General features: G+C 46.0%; 1 protein-coding gene across 2 annotated transcripts in view; it reads right to left on the minus strand.

Annotated features, from left to right (window-relative positions):
- Positions 1-4,684: 4,684 nt before the first annotated feature.
- The window catches only part of SIPA1 (signal-induced proliferation-associated 1), a 272,309-nt gene continuing 250,875 nt past the window's right edge, over positions 4,685-26,118 (minus strand). Inside the window, exons 12-16 of one of the 2 annotated variants that reach the window (XM_086938330.1) lie at positions 13,497-13,635; positions 12,891-12,989; positions 12,125-12,200; positions 9,123-9,201; positions 4,685-7,485 (exon numbers count right to left, since the gene is read on the minus strand). In XM_086938330.1, the coding sequence (XP_086794456.1) occupies positions 7,336-7,485; positions 9,123-9,201; positions 12,125-12,200; positions 12,891-12,989; positions 13,497-13,635 (543 nt within the window). In that variant the 3' untranslated portion in view covers positions 4,685-7,335. The remainder of the gene's footprint in view (positions 7,486-9,122; positions 9,202-12,124; positions 12,201-12,890; positions 12,990-13,496; positions 13,636-26,118) is intronic. The other variant, XM_086938331.1, reaches the window with a different exon arrangement.

A 26,118-nucleotide genomic window follows, 5' to 3' on the forward strand; every position in this document is an offset into this window, starting at 1 on the left:
CTGCATTTCAGGCATTTGTGTTTGCGCTTCTGATGTATCCGTCTGCATGGCACTGGTGACTATTTTGAGTTCCTTGACCTTCTAGTCCATCTTGCGGAAGTCGGCTCTAATGCGCGAGACCTCCACATTGACCGAATCCACTGACGCCTGCACTCCGTTAATGGCTGCTATGACATCGTGGAGAGTATGCTCCGGGTCCTGAGCAGGTGTCGCTGTGCCACTATTGTTATCCGATCGCGGGGAGTCACCTTTCTCCCCCGCCTTGGACCACGTAAATTTTGCCGGCTGCTTTTGGGGGTTGCCCGAGGCCCTTCCCTCCTGTCGCCATGTCTGTGCACCACCAGCTAATCCACTTGATGAGGGCACAGGGGGTGGTCAAGGGAATGTACAATACTCCCGGAGCTGTCTCCCCTGTCCACCTCAGCCACAAAGAATCAGTGGCGTGGTTCACTTCGCTTGTCGCGGTGTCCGGCAATGCGGTCAGAGCATTAGGCTACGCCAATCAACCCTAGCTCCAAGACGCCTTCCCAGTCGCATCCGCAGTCCCACACGTTGAGCGTGTGTCCACTGCCACCTCCCAGTCAACCCTCAGGGGATCACTCAGGCTTTTCCTCCCGTCATCGAGAACTTCCCAGTCACCTGAAGGCCACAGCATGCACTATGCTCGTCTTCAAAGGACTTTTCCAGTCATGCTCCACAACGGTTCAGACGGTGCCTCCGGCCACAGACCTCGAAAGTCACTCCCAGCCGGTCTGTGGTCACATGTGCTCCTGTGGGCCCAGGGGTCGGTCACAGTCACTCTCCCCTCCAAGATCTGGGTCCACAGGTCGTTCTTGTCTCAAAACTGCCCTGCTGTGCCTCCAAACCGTGGGGGGCCCCAAGCAGCTGTCCCCCCACAGCAGCCACCAACCCTCGATCCCCTTCGGATGTCACCCGCCAACACAAGGGTCGGCGCAACTTTAGGCAGCGCTCCAGCTCGAGCATCCAGTCAGGGTCACACCGGCATATAGGCCCCAAGCCGGGACCTCTATTGCAGCGTCGCGGTCTGGGTCCCTGTGGCTGGGCCTCTCTTGATGTTTCTTCCGTTTGCACCCGACCCAGCCGCGACAGTCACAGGAGGTCCTCCTCCACCTCCGCTCACACTCACCGCCAGACCGCCGCACCGTCCTCATCTCCAGGCCGCCAAGGCTGCACCCCCCTCCACCTCGCGTAGTCACTTGGTTACCGGGGCTTCTTGCAAGACATGCCCTCGGTATTCCTTTGCCGCAAAACACGCCGCAGCAGCTACCAATGCACGGGACACTCGCACCGCTGCCCCGCCGCCCAGCAGACGCAGCCTCTGCCGTCTCCAGGACCTGCACTCACTCCTCTCGTCATCAGGGAGCCGCCATCACTGCTCCGCCCGGACCGCCAGAAATGGCGATATCGTTGAGCGTGCACCATCACGTAAGCTTAAAATATCTTGGGGGGTCCGGGGACAGGACACTGTCGCTTCAGGTCAAATTCATGCTTCGGATGGCACAGGATAGGGCAGGATTTTGGTCTGGAAGGTGGGAGCTCGTTCAGGTAGCGGCCATTCTCGACGGCTGCTAGCCACGGCCCCCCAGAAGTCACACGGTGTAATTAAAAAAACTCTTTAGCTGCTTTAAATGAATCCCAAATGGCGTACTTCCACTTATTGACGCAAATATACCAGAGAGCAGTAGTTACGATAATCACACCCATCTGTCACTCTAGAGAAGGATATGCAGGAAGCACCCACCATCTTTGTTTCTCTCTCCACTCTGAGAACAGGACTTAAATGTATTTTTTAGATAACCAGATAGCAGGATTTACACTATTTGCTACTGCCAACTACAGAACACTTATTTTTTGCTTTTACAAGCATTCATAGATCAGCACATACAAATATTGCATCTATAAAATAATCACTAAGCAATGCTTACAATGATGGTTTCCTTCTTTTATCAACTCTTTCAATCTCTATGCTTTGATCAAACAGTGCACACATTGACTGCTTTTTAACTCATGCCTGCAGACAGCGTGCAGTATCAATGCAAGATGTATTGTATACTGTAATGGGCTTGGAGCCCGCACAAGGCTTACTATTCATTGGCTTCATTTTCAATCTTATTTGTTGCTTCTCAATTGACCAGCGCTGACCAGTGTTGCTGCTTGTTATGTTGTATGGAGCATGGACCAAGAACTGATAGTTTTACTTTTATTAATGTCCTTCCGCTGTCTAACCATTGCTGTCTGTGATTCAGGTACTGTTTCATTTATACTGCCCGGTCGTGTTGCTTCTTTCGCTCCCATTGCTTCTTCCCCTCCCTCCCCCACCCTTGTCTGAGTTGCTTTTAACCCGCTCACACTCTATCCTTGTTCATGTTGCTTCTTACCATCTGAGCCCCATCCTTGTCTGTGTTGCTTCTTTCCTCCCACCCCAACTCTCCCATTGTCCGTATTGCTTCTTCCCTCTCACCTTCCACCCCCATGTCTGCGTTGCCCACAGCAATTGGCCATAAGAAAAACAAGCATAATGACACCGCCAGCACTGACCAAGTCATAACACTTTTTTTTCTAACTTTACCTTTAGCCATGCTGCACACCCATGATGCTGTACATGGCTAAAAGACATTGGCAAACCTAATAGCTTTTACATAGGTGTGACCTAATTGGTTTTGCCATTGCTTGTTAAGCTAATGGGCGTTGGGCTTACAATCAGCACTTCTTTCTGTCAATAAAAGAAGTGATTTCAAGGATTTTTTCCACAATCAGAGTAAAGCTTACAATTATTGCACACTTGGCCAGTCCCATGCCAGGGCTTGCAATCAGTATTTATTTCAGCAAATTAGAGTAAAGTGTGTGCAAAAGACCACAAGACAGACACCGAATGACGTTGCATATTGACCTTTTATTGCACAGGGAAGCATCTTAAATATCATTACATTAATTTCTAAGAAAAACGGCCCTTATCAAAGCCTTTGAAATGTAAAAAAAATAACAGGTGAAATCCCTATTTACACAGTGTGTGACAGTGCGAAGTCTCCAGGCGGAGGATGAGGCCAGAAGTCAAATACCCTAATTCGACTCCTGGAATTCCAAGCTGCTCTTCTATCATGTAACATTATTTAGAAAATATGTGAACAGTGCAGTCTCAATCACTCCCATAAGGAGGCCACTATAAAAGCGAAAGGCCTTGTATGGAAGTTGCAATGAGACCAGTAGGTATAGAATGCTGACCCACTTATAGTATTGGCCTGATTGGGCCCTTAAAATTCTATCACGATTTAAAACTGACCTAAAAGACATTTCTGTAAGTATTTGTAGATACTTTGATGGTGCTTGGAACCCGAAAGACACAGGGAGCTAACCAGTTGAAGGCATCTGCTAGAGTGGAGGGGAGGGAGTGCTGATATGGAGGTTGTTTAAGAGAATCGAGGAGGAATAGGGATAATGTGTGAAAGAATGGAGAGGGCAGTTGAATAGAGGATTCGAAAGAGATGGTGTGTGAAAGAGTGAGAGATGCAGGATGCGTGAAACTGCACGGTTGATGTAGGAACAGAAGTGTACGACAGTGCGAAGTAGAGAAGGGGGTTTTCAAGACTGGAGGGGGAGTGTGAGGGAATGCAAGCGGGTGATCAGGACAACGGGAGCATTGTGTCCCAGGGTCCACTCTTGCCCTGCTTTACTCTTCTACTGCAAAAGCTATTTAAAGATTTTTAAAGCAAGCCTGATTATTTGAGTGTATGATGAGGTTGCCATTGGATGACGCCAAATGGTGTGGCTGCAGCGCTCCCCTCCCCTGGAGAACATTTTTTTATACACAGAGGCAAGTGCTCGTGCCACCTGGCATAAATGGAAGAAGTGGAGCATAGCATATGGTATTCACACAGGCCCCATCTGCAAAAAAGCCTGTGACCGGCCTGGGATTGGTGGATGTGTGAGAGAAGGGAGGGGGAAGTGATGGAATGGAGAAGTATTTATCACAAAATGGACGGTGAGAGGGATAGTCTATAAAAGAAGGAAGTTAATATGTGTGGTAGAAATAGAAGAAGATAGGCAAGGAATGTGACAGAATGGAGGGGAAAGGGAGGGCTTGTGAGGGAATGGAGGAGGAGAGAGGAGTTTGTAAAATAATAGAGGGCATGTTACAGGTTTTCTGTTGACAAAAGATATGCAATCCTGGAGAAAGATGGTTGTGTCACAACTGTCACAAATTCACAGTGAATGAGAGCCAGAGTTACGCTGGCTGGGGCTCCCCATAGCAATTCCCCCTATCCCTATGCAGCCAGTGGGTTCCAAAAAGCAGCATAAAGTGACCTCTGTAGCCTAACCCAATACGGAAGCATGGCCCAAAGGGAACCATAAGCACCACCTATGCCACAGAGGGGTGAAATGCAACCAGAAAATTTGAAATCATCTGGCCACTAGGGTTGAATCTTTGTTTCAAGGGAAAATGGCTCCCTCTGCCCCAGCCAGCTGCAGCAAAATAAACCAGTTTGTATTGCAAAGAAACCCACATATTGTTCTCTCTTAAAAAAAATAATTCCTAATATTAAACACTTTTGAATGTACAAACAATGACCTATACATACAGTAATGTACGCCGAGGGCTCGAATGTCCACTTCCTCGGAATCACAGCTTCCATATTTATACACCTGTACAATTGTTTTCCTTTTTGTCAAGCTTTACTCAGATTCAGCACTGTACGGATGGATGGAAACTAATGTCAATGAACTGAGTTGTTTGGGGAGGAGGGGTATTGTTGCACCTCATCTTGACGTACAGTGCCCATACTGTTCCAGTACTGGGGTAGACATGAAGCTCTGCCAGTGCACCCAAATCCGGTCCGGCAATATCTCTTTTCAAATACTGGGACCTACACAAAGATCTCAGCCAATGCTCCTTAGTCCTACCCTGCAGTACCCCTTCTGTACTACTGGGGTTCATAAACATCTTTACCAATGCCCTTAAGTCCTTACCTGCAATACCACTCATTTTCCAGTACTGGGAAGCACAAGTTGTCAGATCATGCATACATTGGTGGACTGCAGCATCCCCTGATCCTTGCCCAGCCCTGCCAGAGCATGCAATAGTGACTCACTGCTTTCCTTAACCCCTTCCATGCTCATGACAAGGTCAGCTCGTCATGGGTGTTACCTGCGCTGTGCGTTTGACGAGTTGACCTTGTCATGAACAATGGGGATCATGCATATCCAACACAGGAGGGGAAAACCCCCTAGCAGCCAAGGTGTTAACATTCCAATAAGGTGAGCTGCATGCACCTCTGCCAAAGCAACTCATTCTTCATCTATAATAACTTACCTTTACAGCACTGGAACAAACACTCTTGAACCAATGCACCTCAAGATTGTACTTGTGATACCCACTTTACAACTCTTATCGATTCAACTTAACCAAGACCTTCAAATTCCTATTTTGTCAATAGTGGATCCCAAACAGCTGGAACAAAATTAATATATGAATTTCGGCCAACAAGGGTGACCGGTTGTCATAATTTATTTATTTGTTTGCAAAGTTTTATATAACACTGGCTAGACCCGGAGGTATCAGAGCATCATGACCCGAAGCAACCCCCTGCTGTTCCAATACTGGGTCCCCACGCTTGACCAGCGCACCTCGATTCACGTCTGCAGCAATCCTGCTATTCCAGTACTGGGTTGAGGAATGGTTCCTTCTCATAATGGGTTGGGCACAAATCTATAGCAGATCACCTCTGTTCTGTCCAAACCCTGCAACTTCAATACTGGGACCCACATACATCCCTGCCCATACACCTCGTTCCTGAACGATAGCATTTTATGCCTTTATAGTACGGACATCACATGGTGGTTTAACAGTGCATGTTAATCCTGACCTGCTCTCTGGTGTAATTTCCTCAACCCAATGCCAGAAGCTTATGTTCTAGCAGGGGGGCCTGATGCCTGCATTACGAATGTGTCTTAGCCCTGACCCATATTCCAACACTGACTTAGTGTGCCTCTTCTATCCCAGTACTGGAACCAACACATAGCTCTACCATTTCCCCATTGTCCTGATTTGCAGCACCCGTTGATATTTCGGTACCGGGGCTGCTCAGTTCAAATAGTTTTCGAAGGCCCCACTTTCCCTTAGAGGTCACAACTCCTCTAGAGGTTGGCGGATGCTGAAGTGAGATCAAGGTCTCTGAGAGTAATAGGTTCCTCTAAAGGAGATGGAATGTTCTGAAAGAATGGAAATCTTTTAAAGATTCTGGAATATTATGGTAGTCACCCAGGTCCCTAACTCAGTTAAAGAGCCATAAATAATCATAATTTCAGTGAGAACAATGATTTGGCTAATTTATATTGAATCTCTTTCCCAGTGAATAATCAGTGTAATGCGAGTTAGTGAGATAAACTACAACAATGAGGCAAAAGTGCCAGCAACTCATTGAGACCGCCTAACCATCATGGCCCCAAAAATTAACCACAGAACATAACATCATAATGGAACCTCTGATCAGGAGATCCCACATGTCATGATTGAATACAAGTTTCTAGGTTTAGTGAACTCCGTTGAGATGATCCACCGAACCGGCAAGGTGCCCTGGGGTGTCAACAAGACTCTGCAAAATTCCCTGAGTATGCATGTAGTCTGATGACATTCCGGGGGGAACCACTTGTGATCCTTGAGTCCCTTGGTAGTTTGATCGCTAATGTTTTGGTCTCTCAAGGAATTCACAGAGAGGCTGAAGGGCCTTCGCTCCATTGCACCCCATGCTTCACAGGAATCTTAGAGGAAGAAACAAAAGAAGGCCCCCATATGTGGAGACATACAAACTGATACCTCCTCACCAGGAGACAGGCTTGAGATGAGTCCCACTGCTCCCCACTGACCATTCCATTGAGAAGGAAGAAACAGTAAGTTGATGATCTTGGAATCCCTCTTGCCATGGTGTCTGGTCAATTTAGTTGTTTATTTGTTTCAGCCATGCGGCTTTACAAGGTTGTCCTGGCCAGAACAAAGAAATCTGTCATGAGACATTCTACTTCAAAAAGTTCAATGGCAGATTCTGACTAATTCGGATAGATGACATACGGGGTAAATGTCCAAAGTGTTCCACCTATGCCAATTTAAAAATACTGCTGTCATCTTGTGGTTATCTGTTCTGCATACAGTGGTTATGTGGCACGAGGGTGGTAGTTTTAAGTTCAGCATCTTTGAAGGGTGTTGTGGACCCAGTTTTCCTTTCCGCCTGTGATAAACTCTTATCCACACGAACATGGTCTTGTGAACCCATGTATTATCTACTCCTGTCTGTCCTTCACCACCTATTGCCAGGACGGGTCTCAGAGCTCCTTACCCCCGCTAGAGCTGCACAGCATCTCTGTAACTTTGACAAGCTGGGCAGCAGTACTCTGTGATTCCTTCTCCAGTCGCTGGTTGTTCTGTCGCAGGCTCTGCACCTCAGCCTGAAGGAGGGCTTTATCTTCCTTCTCCTGCCCCGGAGAGAGAGAAATGGGGAGGGGAGGTCAGACTGTACTATATTAAAACTGTCCTTTTTAAAAATCAATTCAAAAGTAACCTTTTCCTTCTGTCCTCAGGCTTTTCCATCAACTTCTCTCTGCCATCTTTTCTGTTTTTTCCCACACCATCTTCCTTTTCCCTATTCCTAATCAAGCACCTTGAGGAGGTGTTTCCTATTCTGTGCTATTGTGGTATTGTTTGGAGGTCGAATTGATAGATCAAGATTCTATCACAGATAAGGGTCATATTTTGAATTTAAATATTTTTGCACATGATGTAAGTTGTTTTCCTTTTACTGAAACTTTCAGCTGAATGTCTAGTAGATGCAGCTAGCCATACATTTTTAGAAATATAGGTATATCACCAAACCCCTACCAGCCCCTATTGTAGCAGCTATCACCCCTGAACATGTTGTGTGTGGCCTTGAAACTTTTACTAGCCCTGAACATGTTGTGTGTGTCACTGAAACTTCTACTAGCCATGGAATGATGTGCTCCAGCAGAGAATGGCTTCTCTGCCAAAGTTCACACTGTTCAACCTTTCCACCGCCTACCTTTTCCCTTGGAAGGCAAGGGAACACAGCAGCTAGTTTGTATGTGAGAAAAGGAGGCCGAATGGCCCTTCTGCAATGAATAAGCGTGCTTTGCAGATGCTGACTACGACTCCTTTGTAGTGCTGTACTAACCAGGTGACGATGTAACCAGCAGATCAGCCATTTAAAACATGATTCTTTCACTGAAGAATCCTTAACCTGAGGTCTAAAAGCACATTTGCTGTTCTCTGGCATATGATGATGATTTTGTGCCACATAGCAGGCTCTTTAGACAGACAGGTGGATCCAGTAACCCCTGCTAAACATGTACACAAGGAGGGGCTGGCAAATCGGAACTGGATCCTAGTCTGCAACCACTCGCCTTAAGGCAGAGCTGAGACTTGGATCTTCAGGACCAGGTTAGACCTACTTTGGAGTCATGCCAGACCTAGAGCTGCTAGTCTTCTGAGAAATGCTGTTTCAGTACATTCTTAAAACATCATGCGTGCTCAGATTACCACCGTAAGCATCTCTACCTGTCTTTTGTAAACTCAGAGCACCGTGATTCACTCTTAATCACCCTAGTCTAAAAAGGAATCTCATTTGTTGTAACACATCTGACTTTGGCATAAGCTCTGGTTAACATGCTGGCAATCCTATGCTAAGACACCTGTAAACTTCTACACTACACCTTGTCTACAATGTAGTTTATTGCACTTAATTACTTCTCTTGATGGAGCTCTCCTTCAATTGCTTGATTCCTCAGCAAATTTGCAGAACAATAATCCCCCTTCAAAGATTTTTAGATTTTCAATCAAGGAGCTTCAAATGCCCACTGGCCTAACAACTAAGGGGTGCAAGGAAACCAAAAGAAATGAACTAACGCAGGGACTCCAAGTCAAGCCTGGGTGTGCGATAAAATATACTAGACCCAATAAAAAACTATCCAGTCCACCCATCATGTGCTTCCCTCTCTTCTGTGCAAAAGCCCTCTCTCTTCTTCACTTATGCCTAATGTTACTTTTCTAAAAATCCTCTTCCAATCTCCCATTGCTCCCCCATTGATCCCCTCAATACCTTCTGCAGGTCGATCTGCAATTTCTTGAGCATTGTCTCCAGTTGGGACACCTTCTCCGACAGGTTCTTGGCTGCAGTCCTGTCGGAGGGAAGAGGAGGGCAAGAGGTGATCAGCCAGAGTAAAGATGGCAGATTAGTATCTAGTCTATACAGTTATTGGGCTTCCTCATGTCAACTGAAGTTGGCAGCACCGGTCTTGACTGCTGTGTGGTGAGTAGGAGTTCAGATTCAGAGGCGAGAATATTGATAATTGCATCCCTGGTTTTAGAACACAATGTAATGCACTAAGGTACACCAGGCTTTATTAGTGGTTGCATTTATTTTATTTTGTTTTTCCACAGCATTTGCGCTTAGGGGGCTGTATAAGGGGAGGAGTTACAGAGGCTGACGGTATACAAAAAACAGTGAAGAGCTAGGTGTGGTGACTTTTTGTGATTTGTCTTCGTAACTATCTGGGATTTGGACCCCACATCAGAACACTCCAGCATGTGTGTGTGTTTGAAATTTTACATGGTTAATTGTAGACAAAAAGGTAGTGGAAGGTGGTTTGAAAGAAGGAGATGAGTAAACGAAGTGTCGTAGCAAAAAGATGCTTTTGTTTCACAAGGCAGATGAAAAGTCTGTTTTAGGGACTCTACTATAGGTAACTCAACGTTTGTATGTCACTGCATTACATTAAAGAATACATATGGAGCTAACCCATTGTGAGCACTAATACACTGCAAATTTGCTGAAAATATATATATATATATATATATATATATATATATATATATATATATATATATATATATATATATATATATATTTTGTATTAGGTGGAGAGAATAATAACTCCTTTTATTAAATATAAAATATATTATATTTATATATTTATATGCTTGTATATATTTTTTATATTAATTTTCTTGTACTTGGTCCCCTCAACCCCTTTTTTCTTTTATGGGCATGAACACCCACCACCTATTTGATATATTATATTAATTACATTACTATTTTTTATATTTCAATTAATTAAATTTTTTAAAGATTGTAAACCATACCTCTATTTTAAGTTTTATGTTATAATTTATACATATATAAGAGGACTACCAATGCAGTGCCTGGGATGTAATGACTTCAGATGTAGTGGGAGTAAACCGGCTGAACAGCTTATAAAGATGCAGTAGTTTAGCAAGGTAGTGGTGGGTGGACTGAGAAATATCTCATCATTATAACAGTTAATTTAAATTTGTTGAATCATGAAAACACAGCATAAATAATGTTACAAAGTTAAAAAAAACTATAAAAATTATAAAATATTTAAATTCAAAGTGCTACATAATCAGTCATGGCAGTTGGTGTACTCCATATGATGATTCTCATGTTCAGTTACTCTTTCTTAGGATATTTCTAGTAACGCTACACTTAAAGATAAAATGATCTTCTTTTTTTAGAAACAAAAGCACCCAGGATACTTATCACAAAGCTTCCTCAAATGAAGTCCTGTAATAAGGAATATTGAAACCACAAAGCAAAATAGTGGATTAGGTAGTGTTAATAAAAATTGGAAAAATCTGATTTGCTTTTGCGGATACCCTCTTTTATCAAAAGTGGATGCAAGAGCTTGAGTTGAGTAGAAGTAAAAAGAAAAAATGCATATATGATTGGTTTAAGGACATATCTCATGGGCAAAGTGGAGCTTGGGGAAAAGGATGTGTTGATCTGAGGAAACTCATTCAAACAGCCACCAAGTCCTTCTTAAAACGTGTGCTATCGTATGAGTTTGCACCTGATCCAATTACGGCTCCATATTAACACAGGATTTTGTCAGAATATAGGCCACATCCTGACTCTGGAAGCACTTAAAAAGAATGAAATACAGCATGAGATACAGATAAGCTATATTTATTAGGAGATGCCCAGGCTATGTAATTTGAAGGCAGTCTAGGATGTAACCATTGCAGGGAGCCAATGGTTTATAGACTAATGGAAGGCATTCGCACTCAATACCCATTGGGAGAAGTCCAGCCCTTGTCCATCAAGGGAAAATGTGATTCTGTCTTTTATGGAAAACTCAGGCTACACGCAGTGGGAGAAGTATAGGCTGAATCCACTGATGGAAGGTCGGAATGAGTGTATTTGAATACACGAATAAGTGTACTTGAGAGAGGCCCACACCAAGAACATTGTAGGAGCCCAGTTGTGGCTTTAATGGAAAACTGATCATATCTACAGAATGTGCTAATGGAATTTATAGGCCCACTTAAGCATGTCTATTGTAGAAATCCTGGAGAAAATGTTAAACATGTCTGCAAAGAACCTAAACATTCCTTGAGGCATGCGTGTCTATGGACTTCCTACATAAATTAATTAATTCATGGAATACCTGCTGGTCATCACAGGGGAAGCTCTGTTCTGAGTTTAAGTCAAATGGTACTTATAAATTAGGGGCCTAGCCCTCTTGCCATTAACACCAAATCTCACCTTCCTCTGTATTCTATCTATATCCATATGGGAAAGCAACTCAAGTCATTATACTGATCAAGGAGATTTTAGCCAGAGGAAGGAAGGCAAGTCATTTCTACAAAGGAGTCCTGCTCATGTCTAAATGAGATTCTGGCCATTTCCTTATGGACCCTAGCCATGAACATATAGAGTAACTGGCCTTATGAGATGAATGTCAGCGTACATGAGGATGCCTGGTTGCATATATATGGAAAGTTGAAAGTTAACTATTGTGAAGTTAGGTACTGTTGATCAGGAAATGACAGTCTTTCTCTAAGCTTGTGGGCAATCTAGATGGCCATGTCTGGTAAGAAAGGAACTCTTATCTTGTCTATGAAGTTAACCTGCTATAATTACAAGAGAATTATAGTGTCTAGAGGAGAATTCTGGTCACTTCTGTGAGCGGGAAGTCTGTGCCCAAGGAAGATGTTTCACAGAGTCCATTGAGGAAAGTTGGCCTTGTGTATAAGGGAGGCCTTGCTGTGTCTACAGTCAAAAAAGAATGGGGGTCATACTCGTCCCTCGGCTTCCATTGAACAGGGGCTCTCCCGCCAGCTGTCAATAATGCATCTCCAACATCTGTCTGCTGCCCTGGGATTGGAAAAAAAGCAAGGCATTAAAATGTATCTGTAAAAGTAATGTCGCTTAACTCCATAGTGAATACCTGTTAAAAAAATAACTCATACCACAATCTATGGTAGAATACCTGAACAATTTCATACCATGCGTTTTGCACACAGGAATCTACCAAATTCGGGTACAATGTCAGCCCAAACTTTCCAACTAGGAAGCAGTGGAACGAAGCCAAAATGCTTTCAGGTCAATCTAAAATAGGCACATCACTGGTCTCCTCTGGATAGGAAATAAGGCATTACATAACTTTGTCAAAAAGTAACAATTCAATAGTGTTACTTGGACAAAACACTGCTCTTGTGCCTTATTTATAGAAAAACAAGCTCCAAATTCGACCCCTAGAAAAAATGACAAAATTAGGGTCTGGAGAGAGGATGTACTTTAACAAACCACAGAAGTGTTTGAAAAGCACATTTGAGTCAAGAAAATGCTGACAGAGGGAGGTGCAGGGAAGAGAGAGAGCACAGATCAGTCAGACGATATTGGCTTCAGTTGGATTTATTCTGGTTTATCTGTAGCTGAATCTGCTGGGCAGGGCAAAGGTAACTGAATCTGTATTATGGTAAAGTGGACCTGTTGGCTGCAACTGTTGGTTGGATTGATCTAAGTCTCCCATTTGGACAAAAGGGGGTCCTCTCGTCCACTTACCTTCCTTAGACATGGCCTCCAGGATGCTATTGCAAGTTAGCGCCAGGTCGGAAATGCGCTGCCACTCTTCCTCCAAGGGCTCAGGGGCCTCGGACAGAACTGCAGGAGTAGAGAGGAATGCACAATATTGGGATGAGAAGCCAAGTACAAGAGAAGAAAGATGAGACACAGAAAACATATGATCAAAATGAAAAAGGACTGTGATGCCGAGGTAGTTTATGCTTTATGGCAGTGTGGCATAGAAAGGTAAAATAAGAGAGCATGACGGAAGACAAGAGGGTAAGAAAGGGGACACCCAGGAAAAGAAGTGAGTGAGGGATGGTCTAAGTGAAAGAGAGAGGAAGAGGAGAGAGGGAAAGAGATAAGAAAATCAAGGTGAGAGATGTAGGTAGAGTGGGAGAGATGAACTGAGGAGGAGGAGGAGGGAGGATGAGAGAGGTAGTGGGTGAGAGAGGCAGCTCCACAGCCCATGGAATACTACAGCTCTCTCACCTTTACTGATGGAGATTGAAAAAATAAGCAGGAGTGGTGCTGGACAGAAAGAGCAATATTAGAACACAGGAGAGAGGTAGTGCCTGACAGGGAAGGATCCCTAGGCTCTCCTACTTTTGGTAATGGAGTTGCGCAGGGAGATGGTTCGTGGAAGGCACTTGTCTGGATCGTTTGAATCTACAGGAAGCTGAGCGGTTTCCATCACATGATTCGGAGAGGAGGCGAAAGTGCAGGGAAGCTCCTCCTGTGGCTCCTGGAAAAGAGAAGGAGTTCAGTTCACAAAAACACATAGTGGCCAGGGCAGTATACTACCACAATAACTAGAGAAATAAATCAATGTGCAGAGGTTAAAAGTACTCTCTCTCTCTCTCTCGCTCTCTCTCTATATATATATATATACACACATATATATACACACACACACACAAACACATCTATATGTAATATACGAACAATTGTTACTTACCTGTAAACAGGTGGTTCTCCAGTACTGGTGTCTTTCATAGATTCACATGCTTGAATATTCCCCGTCGTCGGAGTGGGAGTCCCACAGTAAATAAAATAGCAATAATATACCAATAATATTTAAATGTAAAACATAACCAATGAAATACACATTAGAAAAAACAGGCAGTAAATGCCTAGACATAATTCCTATAGGAATCCATGAATAGAGAAAAAACACTTGTAGCCCATTCCTGTCATTATGTTGGTCCAAACTGTAGCGAATCAGGCGCCAGCATTCCTCCAGAACCTTCTCCTCAGAGCTCAACACCTCAGATTTTCGTTTTACAAGAGTGACCACAGAGTCTATGAGAAGAGAGCCTCTGAGGGGTGGAGGGTGGGTCGCATGTGAATCTATGAAAGACACCAATACTGGAGAACCACCTGTTTACAGGTAAGTAACAATTGTTCTTCTCCAGTATTGGGTGTCTTTCATAGATTCACATGCTTCAATATAGAATAGAAAGCAGTAATATCGGAAGAAAACTTTCCAGTCATGATACACATGCATAGACTTATAAAACCAATATGCGTATAGTCATGCAAAGCATACAGTAATAAGGTAAACCATAATGGAGGAGGGAAGACAGAGGCTCACCTTATTGAAAAAGATTGCGAAGCACAGCCTGTCCCACTGCAGTGTCTGCTTCGTTGATGGCACCCAAACAGTAATGTTTCGTAAACGTGTGCCTGCTTGACCACGTGGCTGCTCTGCAGATCTGAAGCAGCGGCACACTGGCGAACAGGGCAGTTGAAGACGACATTGCTCTGGTCGAATGTGCCCTCACTGAAGACTGAAAAGGCTTGCCTGCCTGTTGATGGCAGAAAGTTATGGCCGAGGAAACCCAACGAGCAATTGTAGGTTTGGTAACTGGACGCCCCCTGTGGAACCGTCCATAAGCTATGAACAGTTGGTCAGCTTTACGAAAAGGGGCTGTTCTGCTGATGTAAATCTTTAAGCACCTTTTAATGTCCAAGGAGTGCAAACGCTGCTCCGCTGGAGACTGTGGATTAGCAAAGAAAGCTTTCAGGAAAACAGGTTTGTTGATGTGGAAATCTGAAGGCACCTTAGGCAGGAACGTGGGATTAGTACGAAGCACTACACAGTCAGGTTGAAACTGCAGAAATGGAGGATTTATAGTGAAGGCATGTTTATCACTTACGCGACGGGAAGATGTCAGAGCAAGGAGAAGAGCAACCTTCCAAGTGAGAAACTTCAAGTCTGCCTTATGTATAGGTTCGAAAGGTGCTTTCATAAATTGAGACAACACGATGTTAAGGTGCCAAGTAGGAGGAGGGCGCCGATTCGGTGGGAACTTGCGAAATAATCCTTTGAAAAATTGGCGTATTATCCTGGAAGAACAAAGGGAAGTGACGCCATCCTGACGGAAAGGGGAAATTGCCGCCAGAAAAACTCTCAAAGTTGAATGCGAGAGTTCAGATTGAGCAAGTTGCATAAAGAATGGAAGGAGCTGCGCAGGCGTGGAATGAATGGGATGGATCCCAGCAGCTGCGCACCAATGGCAGAATCTCTTCCATTTAAACTTATAGGTTTTAACAGTTGACGGAGCTCTAGCCTGAGCGAGGATGTCTCTACAGTCTGGTGGGATGGCTAGGTGAGCAAATTCAAGGTACTCAGGTTCCAAGCTGACAAATTCAGAGAGGAGGGGTCGGGATGGCAAATCTGACCCCTGTCCATCGTGAGAAGGTCCACACGAGGACGAAGACGGATGGGCTCGCACTGGGATAGAAGAAGTAGCTCTGAAAACCACGCCTGAGGAGGCCATCTGGGGGCGATCAGAAGAATGTGGCAAGGCTGTCTCTGCATTTTCCACAATACCCGAGGCACCAGAGGGATTGGAGGAAAAGTGTAAGCAAAGAGATTGCACCAATTCATCAAAAGGGCATTGCCCTGTGATCCTCGGTGGGGATGCCAGCTTGCATAAGATGGGCATTTCCGGGTTCTGTGGTGTGGCAAAGAGATCCAGTGGTGGATGCCCCCATCTCCGAAAAATCAGTTTGAGTGATTGATGGTGCAACTCCCACGCGTGGGTCGATGACGTGAATCTGCTGAGGGAATCCGCTAGGATGTTGGAAACCCCTGGTAGATGGACTGCAGTGAGAGTGACTTGATGACTTAGAGCCCAGTCCCAGATCGACTGCGCCAGATGCGACAAGATTGGAGACTTTGTTCCACCCTGCTTGTTTATATAATACATGCTGGTTGTGTTGTCCGTCTGAATAAGGACTGACTCTCCTTGGATCAAGAGATGAAAGGACTTGAGCGCCAGAAAAATAGCCATCAGCTCCAGCCTGTTGATGTGCCAGGCTCTCTGAGGGAAAGTCCACTTGCCTTTTTTAGACAGGTCTTGAAAATGAGCACCCCATCCCTCCAACGAGGCGTCCGTCGTCAGAGTAAGTTCCGGAGTGATGGAAAGGAACGACGACCCTGTCGAAAGATTGGATGGCTGCGCCCACCATTTGAGGGCCGCTCTCATGCGGGCGGTGACACAGACTATGTCATTGAAGGAACCGGTGACCTGGCGCCACTGTCCATCCAGTTCCTCTTGAATGGGACGTGTCCGTAATCTGCAATTTGGGATCAATGCAATGCACGATGACGCCATTCCTAGAAATTATTTTAATAGTCGGACAGAAACGGACTGTCTTGCGCGCAAGAGAGACACCAATTGAAGAATCTTCTGTTGTCGCGCCTGAGATACAAATGCTTTTGCAAGAGCCGTATTTAACGTGGCCCCTAAAAAGTTCTTGCAGGTTGCTGGATGTAATTGAGACTTGGCCACGTTGATGGATAGACCGAGGGAGTGAAACACCTCCTGACAAAGGCGAGTGTCCTGAAGCAGCTGTGTACGAGACTGAGATTTTAGGAGACAGTCGTCCAGGTAAGGAAAAATATGTACACCCTGAAGACATAGATAAGCTACCACAGGAGTCAACACCTTCGTAAAGACGCGAGGGGCTGAACGTAGGCCGAAAGGCAGTACTTTGAACTGGAAATCCCTCCGTCCCATGCGGAAACGTAAATACTTCCGATGTCGCGGTAGAATAGGGACATGGAAGTAGGCGTCTTGGAGGTCGATAGTTGCCATGAAATCCCCCACTGAGAGTAGTCGTAAGATCTCCACCAGCGTTAAGATGCGGAAGGATTGGCACTTGAGATATTTGTTGAGTGCTCGTAAATCCAATATCGGCCTCCAATCCAGCGTCTTCTTCATGACAAGGAAAAAAAACGGGAATAAAATCCCATTCCCCGTTGAGACTTTGGTACCACTTCGACGGCACCCTTCTGTATCATAAGACAAACTTGATGTAATAGTTCTCTGATGTGTGCTGGTGGTGGGCCGGGAGGTGGAGTGGGCGGAGGAAGTTTGACGAACTCCAGAGCATGGCCTTTCTCTACGATGTCCAGAACCCAACTGTCCAAAGTGATGCAGGACCATTGAGAACAAAACAGGGAGATTCGACGTCCAACTTTTTGGGGTAAAGGCAAGTCATTGTTGCTTGGAAGCAGATCCTCTGTAAGAAGATCTCCCCCTATAGTTTTTAGAAGACTGTTGTCGGGAAGACTGCTGTTGGTTGTTTGAATAGCGTTGGTTGCCTTGGTTATAGGAACGGTATTGAGTTTTTCCTCCTCAAAAAGTGGACGAGGTGCTGCGTCCACGTGCACCCCGAAAGGGCTGCTTCCGAAACTGCAGAGTTCCTAGATAGCGAGCAGTGTCTGTGTCTTTTTTAATGGGCTGTAAAGCTTCATCAACATGAGCACCAAACAAAGACTCGCCGTCATACGGCATATCGAGGATCTTTGCTTGCACCTCCAGTCGGAAAGATGTGGAACGCAACAAACTTTGCCTACGTAGCACCGCCTCTCCAGCGAGTTGCCGAAAACCAGTGCAGGCGATGTCGACAGCACAATCAATAATCTCCTCCGATGTTCTCTCCCCTTTCTTGGAGATGTTGCAAAGCCTCCGCCTTTGAAGCATCCGGAATTAAGGCCACATATAAGCTGTCATGTCCGCCCACATTTGGCAGTCGTAACGTCCCAAAATGGCCAAAGCATTGGCCGCTCTCACTGTGGTGGAAGCCATGGTAGAAAATTTGCGGCCTATAGCATCCATGCGACGACCTTCGCGATCTGGTGGGGCAGTAACAGCCGATGCAGGATTCCGTGAACGACGCTGATCTGCTTGTGTAACCACTGAATCGGATTTTGGGTGTCCAATGAGGCACGGTGGAGTGCCAACAGGTGCCTTATATTTCTTTTCCAGCCTGGGCATCTGAGCCGAAAGTGTATTAGGGGTCTGCATCAATTTTATTCCTTCGCCCAAAAAAAAAATCAATTATAGGCACAGTATGGACTTGTTTGAAAGGCTGGTTTTTAAAGTCATAGAGAAAGCAATCCTCCTCTCTTTGGACTCTAGGCAATTTGAAGCGTTGGGCTGCGCTGTCCCATCAACTGATGGAAACTCGTAATATCTACAGGAGGAAAATCCCCTGGTGTGGCCAGAGATGGGGACAGTGTTTGAACTTGGTAATTATCTCACTCGCCATATTGTCATCCTGATCATCATCACGAACCTCCCCATCTTCGCGTCAGGAGAAACCTCATCTTCGTCGTCGGCATACACAGTCAGGTGTATCCGAACAGATGTTTGAACTTGAGGAGCAGAAGTAGGCAGAGGTGCCAAAGGTGCGGGAACCGGCATAGAAACCGGTGGCAGAATAGCAGGGGCTGCAGGCACTTGTGGAAATGACGGAAAACGTCTGTTGTAGTCGTCCAACATATGTTGGAGATTAGAGATAAGCGTCAAGAGTAGCGTCGCCCTAGGAGCTTGAACCGGCGTAGTTTCCTGCTGGAAGTACTGGTCCTAATCATCATTACTGTAATCTTGGCACTTGATGACCAAATCAGATGGACTACGTGCTGCTCTAAATGATTTGTGAACATCTTCTTCTGAGTCCTGCTCTGAGTCTGTGGCGAACAAAGGCGAGGGAGGCTGCGGATCACTGGAGATGGAAATCTGGTCCACAGGCACCTTGCAGCGTTGGTGAAGAGATTGAACATCAGCAGATCCAGTGGACGACAATAGCAACATTGACAGTGAGGCAAACGTGGAAGCAGTCGTCGATGGAGCCACACTGGTAGCATCCGGTATAGTCGATGGCACCGTCGTTGATGGTAATGGCGTTGATGCTGTCTTCATCGACGAAGTCGACGTTCTTTTTCGTCGACGGAACAGTCGTCGACGGGGTCGTCGACGGTGCGGTCGTCGGCGGTGTGGACGTCAACGGTGCGGACGTCGACGAGGCTGTTGACGAATGTGACTTCTTCACACTCTTCATCGACGATGACTTGGTCGTCGACGGGGAAGGCTTCTTCGTCGACGACGATCGAATCGGAATGACAGACGGCACAGTCTTCAAACTAAGTGTTACCTTCGTCGACGAGACAGTCGTCGACGATCTAGAAGCCAAAGTCGTCGTCACCGTCGTCGTTGATGATCCGGAGACGGCAGATTTCTTCGTCGGAACGACTGTCGACGGTCCCGTCGACAAGAAGCATGTTTTTTCACAAAAACATGAGCAGAAGATGCAGTAGACGCCTGAGAGCTAGGTCTCGTGGGCGTGGACGTAGTAGGTAAAGGTGTAGACACCGCAGGGGACAAAGAGTGAGACATCTTCCTCTTCTCGATGAAAGGTGAGGGCAACTCCTGCACACTACTACGTTTAGATACTGCTTGGGAACAACCAGAAGTGAAACTTTCGGCATCAGAAAGTACACCATCCTTGTCTTTGAGTCTCTGAAGCCATAACAGAAGGCGGCCTTCCCTGTGCTTTAGAGTTTTTGTGGAGAAAAACATACACTTTCCCACTTCATGGTCGAGGTAAAGACAGTAAATACACTTACTGTGTGGATCCTCTGAATAAAGACGCAGCTTTCCACAGGAAGAGCAAGGTCTGAAGAGAGATTTCTTACTTGTAGACATTCTCAAAAGCACAGGAAAACTTGAAGAAACTGAAAAAACTGAGCAGAGCTCAGGGAGACTCCCTTACACACGACGTGCGGTAGAAAATCTGAGGTGTTGAGCTCTGAGGAGAAGGTTCTGGAGGACTGCTGGCGCCTGATTGGCTACAGTTTGGACCAACATAATGACAGGAATGGGCTACAAGTGTTTTTTCTCTATTCATGGATTCCTATAGGAATTATGTCTAGGCATTTACTGCCTGTTTTTTCTAATGTGTATTTAATTGGTTATATTTTACATTTACATATTATTGGTATATTATTGCTATTTTATTTACCGTGGGACTTCCACTCCAACGACGGGGAATATTCAAGCATGTGAATCTATGAAAGACACCCTAATACTGGAGAAATATATATATATATATATATATATATATATATATATATATATATATATATATATATATATATATATATATATATATATCGGGCACAGTACCATCCGACAAGGAATCGACGGTCCTGACAGTCCAATGACAATACGACCGCATGTGCTAGGGGGTGTCATAAATATGCCTTTTTCTATTGTGGCTTGTGCTGCGGCCTGAAAAAATAAATGCTGCAGCACAAGCTGCAATAGAAAAAGGGATGTTTACAAACATCCATGCACTGTGTGCCAGGCACCACATGTACCCCCCTGGCCCCATAGGAGAAGCCCACAAGAGACAAGGGACGGGGGCCCTGTTAGGGGGTCCCAAAATCCTGTTCTGTCTCCCTTTACATGGCAGTCGGACCACCATGTAAAGGCAGAATGAAAGGAACATCCTAATCCCTACGGTGTTGCCTCCACAGGCACCGCCCCCATTGTAGGGATTAGTCTACGACCGTAGCCAGAATGGGCTCTTTAAGCCTTCAGAGGCGGCAGTCTTTCCCCCAGAGCAAATCGCTCTGACCGTCGCATTGTAATCAGGCGGTCAGACCGATACTCTGGATATCTGACAGACCGCCACGACGTGCTGTCGGTGGCGGTCCACCCGACATCTTAAAACAGGACCATAGTGACTTGAATTTGGAGTTAAGAATAATAAATCTATAATACCTTCACAATACTTTGATAGTAGATATTTAGTTCACAATTTTTGTTCTTGTTGATAAGAACAATTGTTACTTACCTGTAAACAGGTGGTTCTCCAGTATTGGTGTCTTTCATAGATTCACATGCTTGAATATTCCCCGTCGTCGGAGTGGGAGTCCCACGGTAAATAAAATAGCAATAAAAGCTAAATATATAATAATATATAATAAATATATATATACATAATAAGGAAAAACCCAAAAAATGCATACAATAACCATCTGGTACCTAACCAAGAGTTTCCACATAGGAATGCATGGGGAAAAAGAAGTTCCAATGCAGCCTATCCTTGTCATTATGTTAGTCCAAACTGCAGCCAATCAGGCGCCAGCAGCCCTCTAGAACCTTCTCCTCAGAGCTCAAGCCCTCAGATTTTCGTAGCACAAGAGTGACCACAGAGTCTATGAGGAGAAGCGAGCCTCTGAGGGGAGGATGGGAGGGTCGCATGTGAATCTATGAAAGACACCAATACTGGAGAACCACCTGTTTACAGGTAAGTAACAATTGTTCTTCTCCAGTATTAGGGGTGTCTTTCATAGATTCACATGCTTGAATATAGAATAGTAAGCAGTCCGTATCCGAACACAAAGTTTCCAGGATGCAATGTATACACAAAAGGTTGGAATCAACAGGTGTAAACCCATGCCATAGAAGTTATAAAACTATATGTATACATAGAGAAGACATGCATAAGACTGGAAACCATAGGAGGAGGGTAGAACAGAGGCTCACCTTATTGAAAAAGATTACGGAGCACAGCTTGTCCCACTGCGGTATCCCCTTCAGCCATGGCACCCAGGTTGTAGTGCTTTGTGAACGTGTGCCTGCTGGACCACGTGGCAGCTCTGCAAATCTGATGCAATGGAACTCCGGCAAAGAGTGCAGTCGAAGAGGCCACAGACCTGGTAGAGTGGGCTCTTACTCTAGACTGTAAAGGCTTTCCCGCTTTCTGATGGCAGAAAGCAATCGCCGAAGCCACCCAGCGGGCTACTGTAGGTTTGGTGACTGGTCGCCCTTTTTGAAAACGGCCATAGGCCACGAAGAGCTGATCCGATTTTCGGAACTGGGCTGTTCTGCTGATGTAGAACTTTAAACATCGTTTAATGTCCAAAGAGTGCAGGCGTTGTTCCGCAGGTGATTGCGGATTGGCAAAGAAAGACTTCAGTATAACAGGTTCATTAATATGGAAGTCTGACGGCACTTTTGGAAGGAAAGTAGGGTTAGTGCGTAAAAGCACAGAATCCGGTTTGAACTGTAGAAATGGTTGTTTAATCGTGAAAGCATGCATATCACTCACTCGACGTGAGGACGTCAGAGCAAGTAAAAGCGCAACCTTCCAGGTGACATACTTGAGGTCTGCGCTATGGATTGGTTCAAACGGAGCAGTCATTAATTGTGACAAAACAATGTTGAGGCGCCACTCTGGAGGAGGACGCCGAATTGGAGGAAAAGTCCGAAGAAGTCCTTTGAAGAATTGACGTATCAATCTGGATGAGCATAAGGAGGCGGAGCCATCATGGCGGAAGCGTGATATTGCCGCCAGAAAAACTCTTAACGTAGCATGTGACAAACCCGACTGAGCCAGATGGAGAAAGAAAGGGAGGAGCTCAGCGGGCGTGGCACGCAAAGGATGTACTCCGGCGTCTGCACACCAGTGGCAAAAGCGTTTCCATTTCAACTTATAGGTTTTTATAGTTGATGGAGCCCTGGCCTGAGCGAGGATGTTACGACACTCCTGAGGGATGCTTAGATGTGCAAATTCACAGTGCTCAGGTTCCAGGCTGACAAGCTCAGGGAAGAGGGGTCCGGATGGTAGATTTGACCCCTGTTCATGGAGAGAAGATCCATTCGAGGATGAAGAAGAATGGGTTTGCATTGAGACAGGAGTAGCAGCTCTGAGAACCACGCCTGTCGTGGCCACCTGGGAGCAATCAGAAGGATGTGGCAAGGCTCTCTCCGCATCTTCCAAAGTACGCGTGGCACTAGAGGAATCGGAGGAAAAGCGTAGGCGAAGAGATTCGACCAATCCATCAAAAGGGCATTGCCTTGGGACCCTTTGTGGGGATGCCAGCTTGCGTAAGCGGGGCATTTGCGGTTCTCTGGAGTCGCAAAGAGGTCGATTGCAGGGAATCCCCAACGGTGAAAGACCATATCGAGTGTTGGCTGGTGGAGTTCCCACTCGTGGTTGGATGATCGGGATCTGCTGAGGGAATCCGCCAGGAGGTTGGACAACCCCGGAAGATGTACTGCAGTGATCTGGATTTGATGATTGATGGACCAGTCCCAAATCGCCTCTGCCAGGCGGGATAACACCGGAGACTTCGTTCCGCCCTGCTTGTTTATATAATGCATACAGGTCGTGTTGTCCGTTTGTATGAGAACTGACTCTCCCTGCAGCACTGGTTGAAATGATTTCAGGGCCAGAAAGATAGCCATAAGCTCCAACTTGTTGATGTGCCAGGACTTTTGATGGACAGTCCATTTCCCTTTCACGGACAGGTCTTGGAGGTGAGCTCCCCAGCCCTCCAGGGAGGCATCCGTCGTCAGTGTTAGATCTGGGGTGTTGGACAGAAAAGACGTGCCTGCTGCTAGCTGGTGTGGTTGTGCCCACCATCTGAGCGCCTTCTTCATGGGAATGGTGATGGAGACCTGATCGTTGAAGGAACCGGTGACTTGACGCCACTGCTTGTCCAGAGCCTGTTGTATAGGTCGTGCTCGAAGTCGGCAATGAGGGACAAGAGCGATGCATGACGAAGCCATCCCTAGAAAAGACTTCAACAAGCGGACTGAAACGCACTTCTTTGCGAGAAGTAGCGAAACTAGCCGGAGGATCCTCTGTTGACGTTCCTGGGAGACAAATGCTTTGGCCAGGTTGGTGTCCAGCGTTGCTCCTAGGAAATCTTTGCAAGTTGTTGGCTGCAATTGAGATTTCTCCAGATTGATGGACAGACCCAAGGAACGGAACACTGTCTGGCAGATTGCTGTATGGTGTAGAAGTTGTGCGCGGGATTGTGATTTCAGGAGGCAGTCGTCGAGATATGGGAATATCTGTATGCCTTGGAGACGAAGAAAAGCCATGACCGGAGCCAACATTTTTGTAAAGACTCGGGGGGCTGAACGGAGGCCAAATGGAAGGACCCTGAATTGGAAATGAAGGTGTCCCACCTTGAAGCGCAGGAATTTGCGATGAGCCGCTAGAATTGGGACATGGAAGTAGGCGTCCCGGAGATCGATGGTAGTCATGAAATCTCCGACTGAGAGCAAACGCAAGATCTCTGTAAGCGTGAGCATACGGAAGGTCTGGTCCTTGAGATAATGATTGAGTGCTCTCAAGTCCAGTATTGGTCTCCATTCTCCGTTCTTTTTGATGACGAGGAAAAAACGGGAATAAAACCCCTTCCCTCTCTGCGACTTTGGCACAACTTCCACCGCACCTTTTTTGAAGGAGAAGGCGAACCTGATGAAATAGTTCTTTGAGGTGCGGAGGTGGTGGTCCGGAAGGTGGCGTTGGAGGAGGTACTTCGACAAATTCCAATGCATGGCCTCTCTTCACAATGTCGAGTGCCCAACGGTCCGTGGTAATGGAGGACCATTGAGAACCAAACAGAGAGATTTGACCTCCAATTCTTCGTTCGACAGAGGAGTCATTGACGTTTGTTGGATTGTCCTCTGAAATTAGACTTCCCTCTGTAAGTTCTGGCAGGCTGCTGACGGGAAGACTGCTGGCGGTTACCGGTGTAACGCTGGTTACCTTGGTTGAAGGACCGGTATTGACTGCTTCCTCCACGAAAAGTGGACGTAGTGCCACGTCCTCGAGCACCCCGAAAGGGCTGCTTCTTAAACTGAAGGGTACCCAAGGCACGTGCAGTGTCCGTGTCCTTTTTAATAGATTGTAGCGCTTCATCAATATGCGCTCCAAATAATGACTCGCCGTCAAATGGCATATCTAGGATTCGTGCTTGAACTTCCTGCCGAAACGAAGTTGAGCGTAACCAACCCTGGCGACGCAGGACGGCCGCTCCAGCGAGCTGGCGAAAACCTGTGCAGGCTACATCCACTGCACAATCTATAAGTTCTTCTGCCGTCCTTTCTCCTTCTTGCAGAATCTTCTGTGCTTCTGCCTTGGAAGCATCTGGGAGTAACGCTACGTAGGCGGCCATGTCAGCCCAAGCCTGACGGTCATAACGGCCTAGAATGGCCATTGCGTTAGCTACTCGAACTGTTGTAGAGGACATGGAGGAAAATTTTCGCCCAATAGCATCCAGGCGACGGCCCTCACGGTCCGGAGGAGCAGTGATTGTAGACGCCGGATTCTTTGAACCCCGTTGAGCTGCCTGCGTGACGACAGAGTCGGGCTTAGGTTGACCTGTAAGGCATGCTGGAGATCCTATAGGAGCTTTGTATTTCTTTTCTAGCCTTGGCAGCTGTGCTGGTAGAGAGTTTGGCGTCTTCATTATTTTCTCCCCTTCAGACCAGATGAAGTCTATAATCGGGACTGTGTGGATCTGTTTCAAGGGCTGGTTTTTGAAATCGTATAGGAAGCAATCTTCCTCTCGGTGTGCTCGTGGCAGTTTGAATCGCTGTGCTGCCCTATCCATTAACTGGTGGAAGCCTGCGATGTCTACTGGAGGAGAATCCGCTGCAGGCACCTGAGAAGGAGATGGTGTTTGAGCACGATAGTCATCCCACTCCGCCAAATGTTCCTCCCCATCCTCATCTACTTCAGAAACTTCACCATCTTCACGCTCTGGAGGATTCTCGTCATCATCATCCTCTGGATAGATGGTAGTATGAACACGAACTGATGTAATTCGGTGACCAGGGACAGGCGACGCTGGTTGAGGAGGAGCCAGAACCGGGTTAGAAACTGGATTTATTACTGATGGGACCGTTGTAACCTGTGGCGTTGGTGGGAAACGCCGATTGTAGTCTTCCAACATACTTTGGAGGTTAGATATCATGGAGATAGGCAACATCGCCGTTGGAACTTGAGTGTGAGTCGTTTGATGTTGGCCATAAACATCTTCCTCGTCGTTACTGAAGTCTTGGCACTTAATATTTAGATCCGAAAGACTGTGAGCTTGGTCATCAGACTCTTGATCAGAATCAGT

This window comes from Lissotriton vulgaris, chromosome 9, assembly GCF_964263255.1.
Source record: "Lissotriton vulgaris chromosome 9, aLisVul1.2, whole genome shotgun sequence".
NCBI lineage: Eukaryota > Metazoa > Chordata > Amphibia > Caudata > Salamandridae > Lissotriton > Lissotriton vulgaris.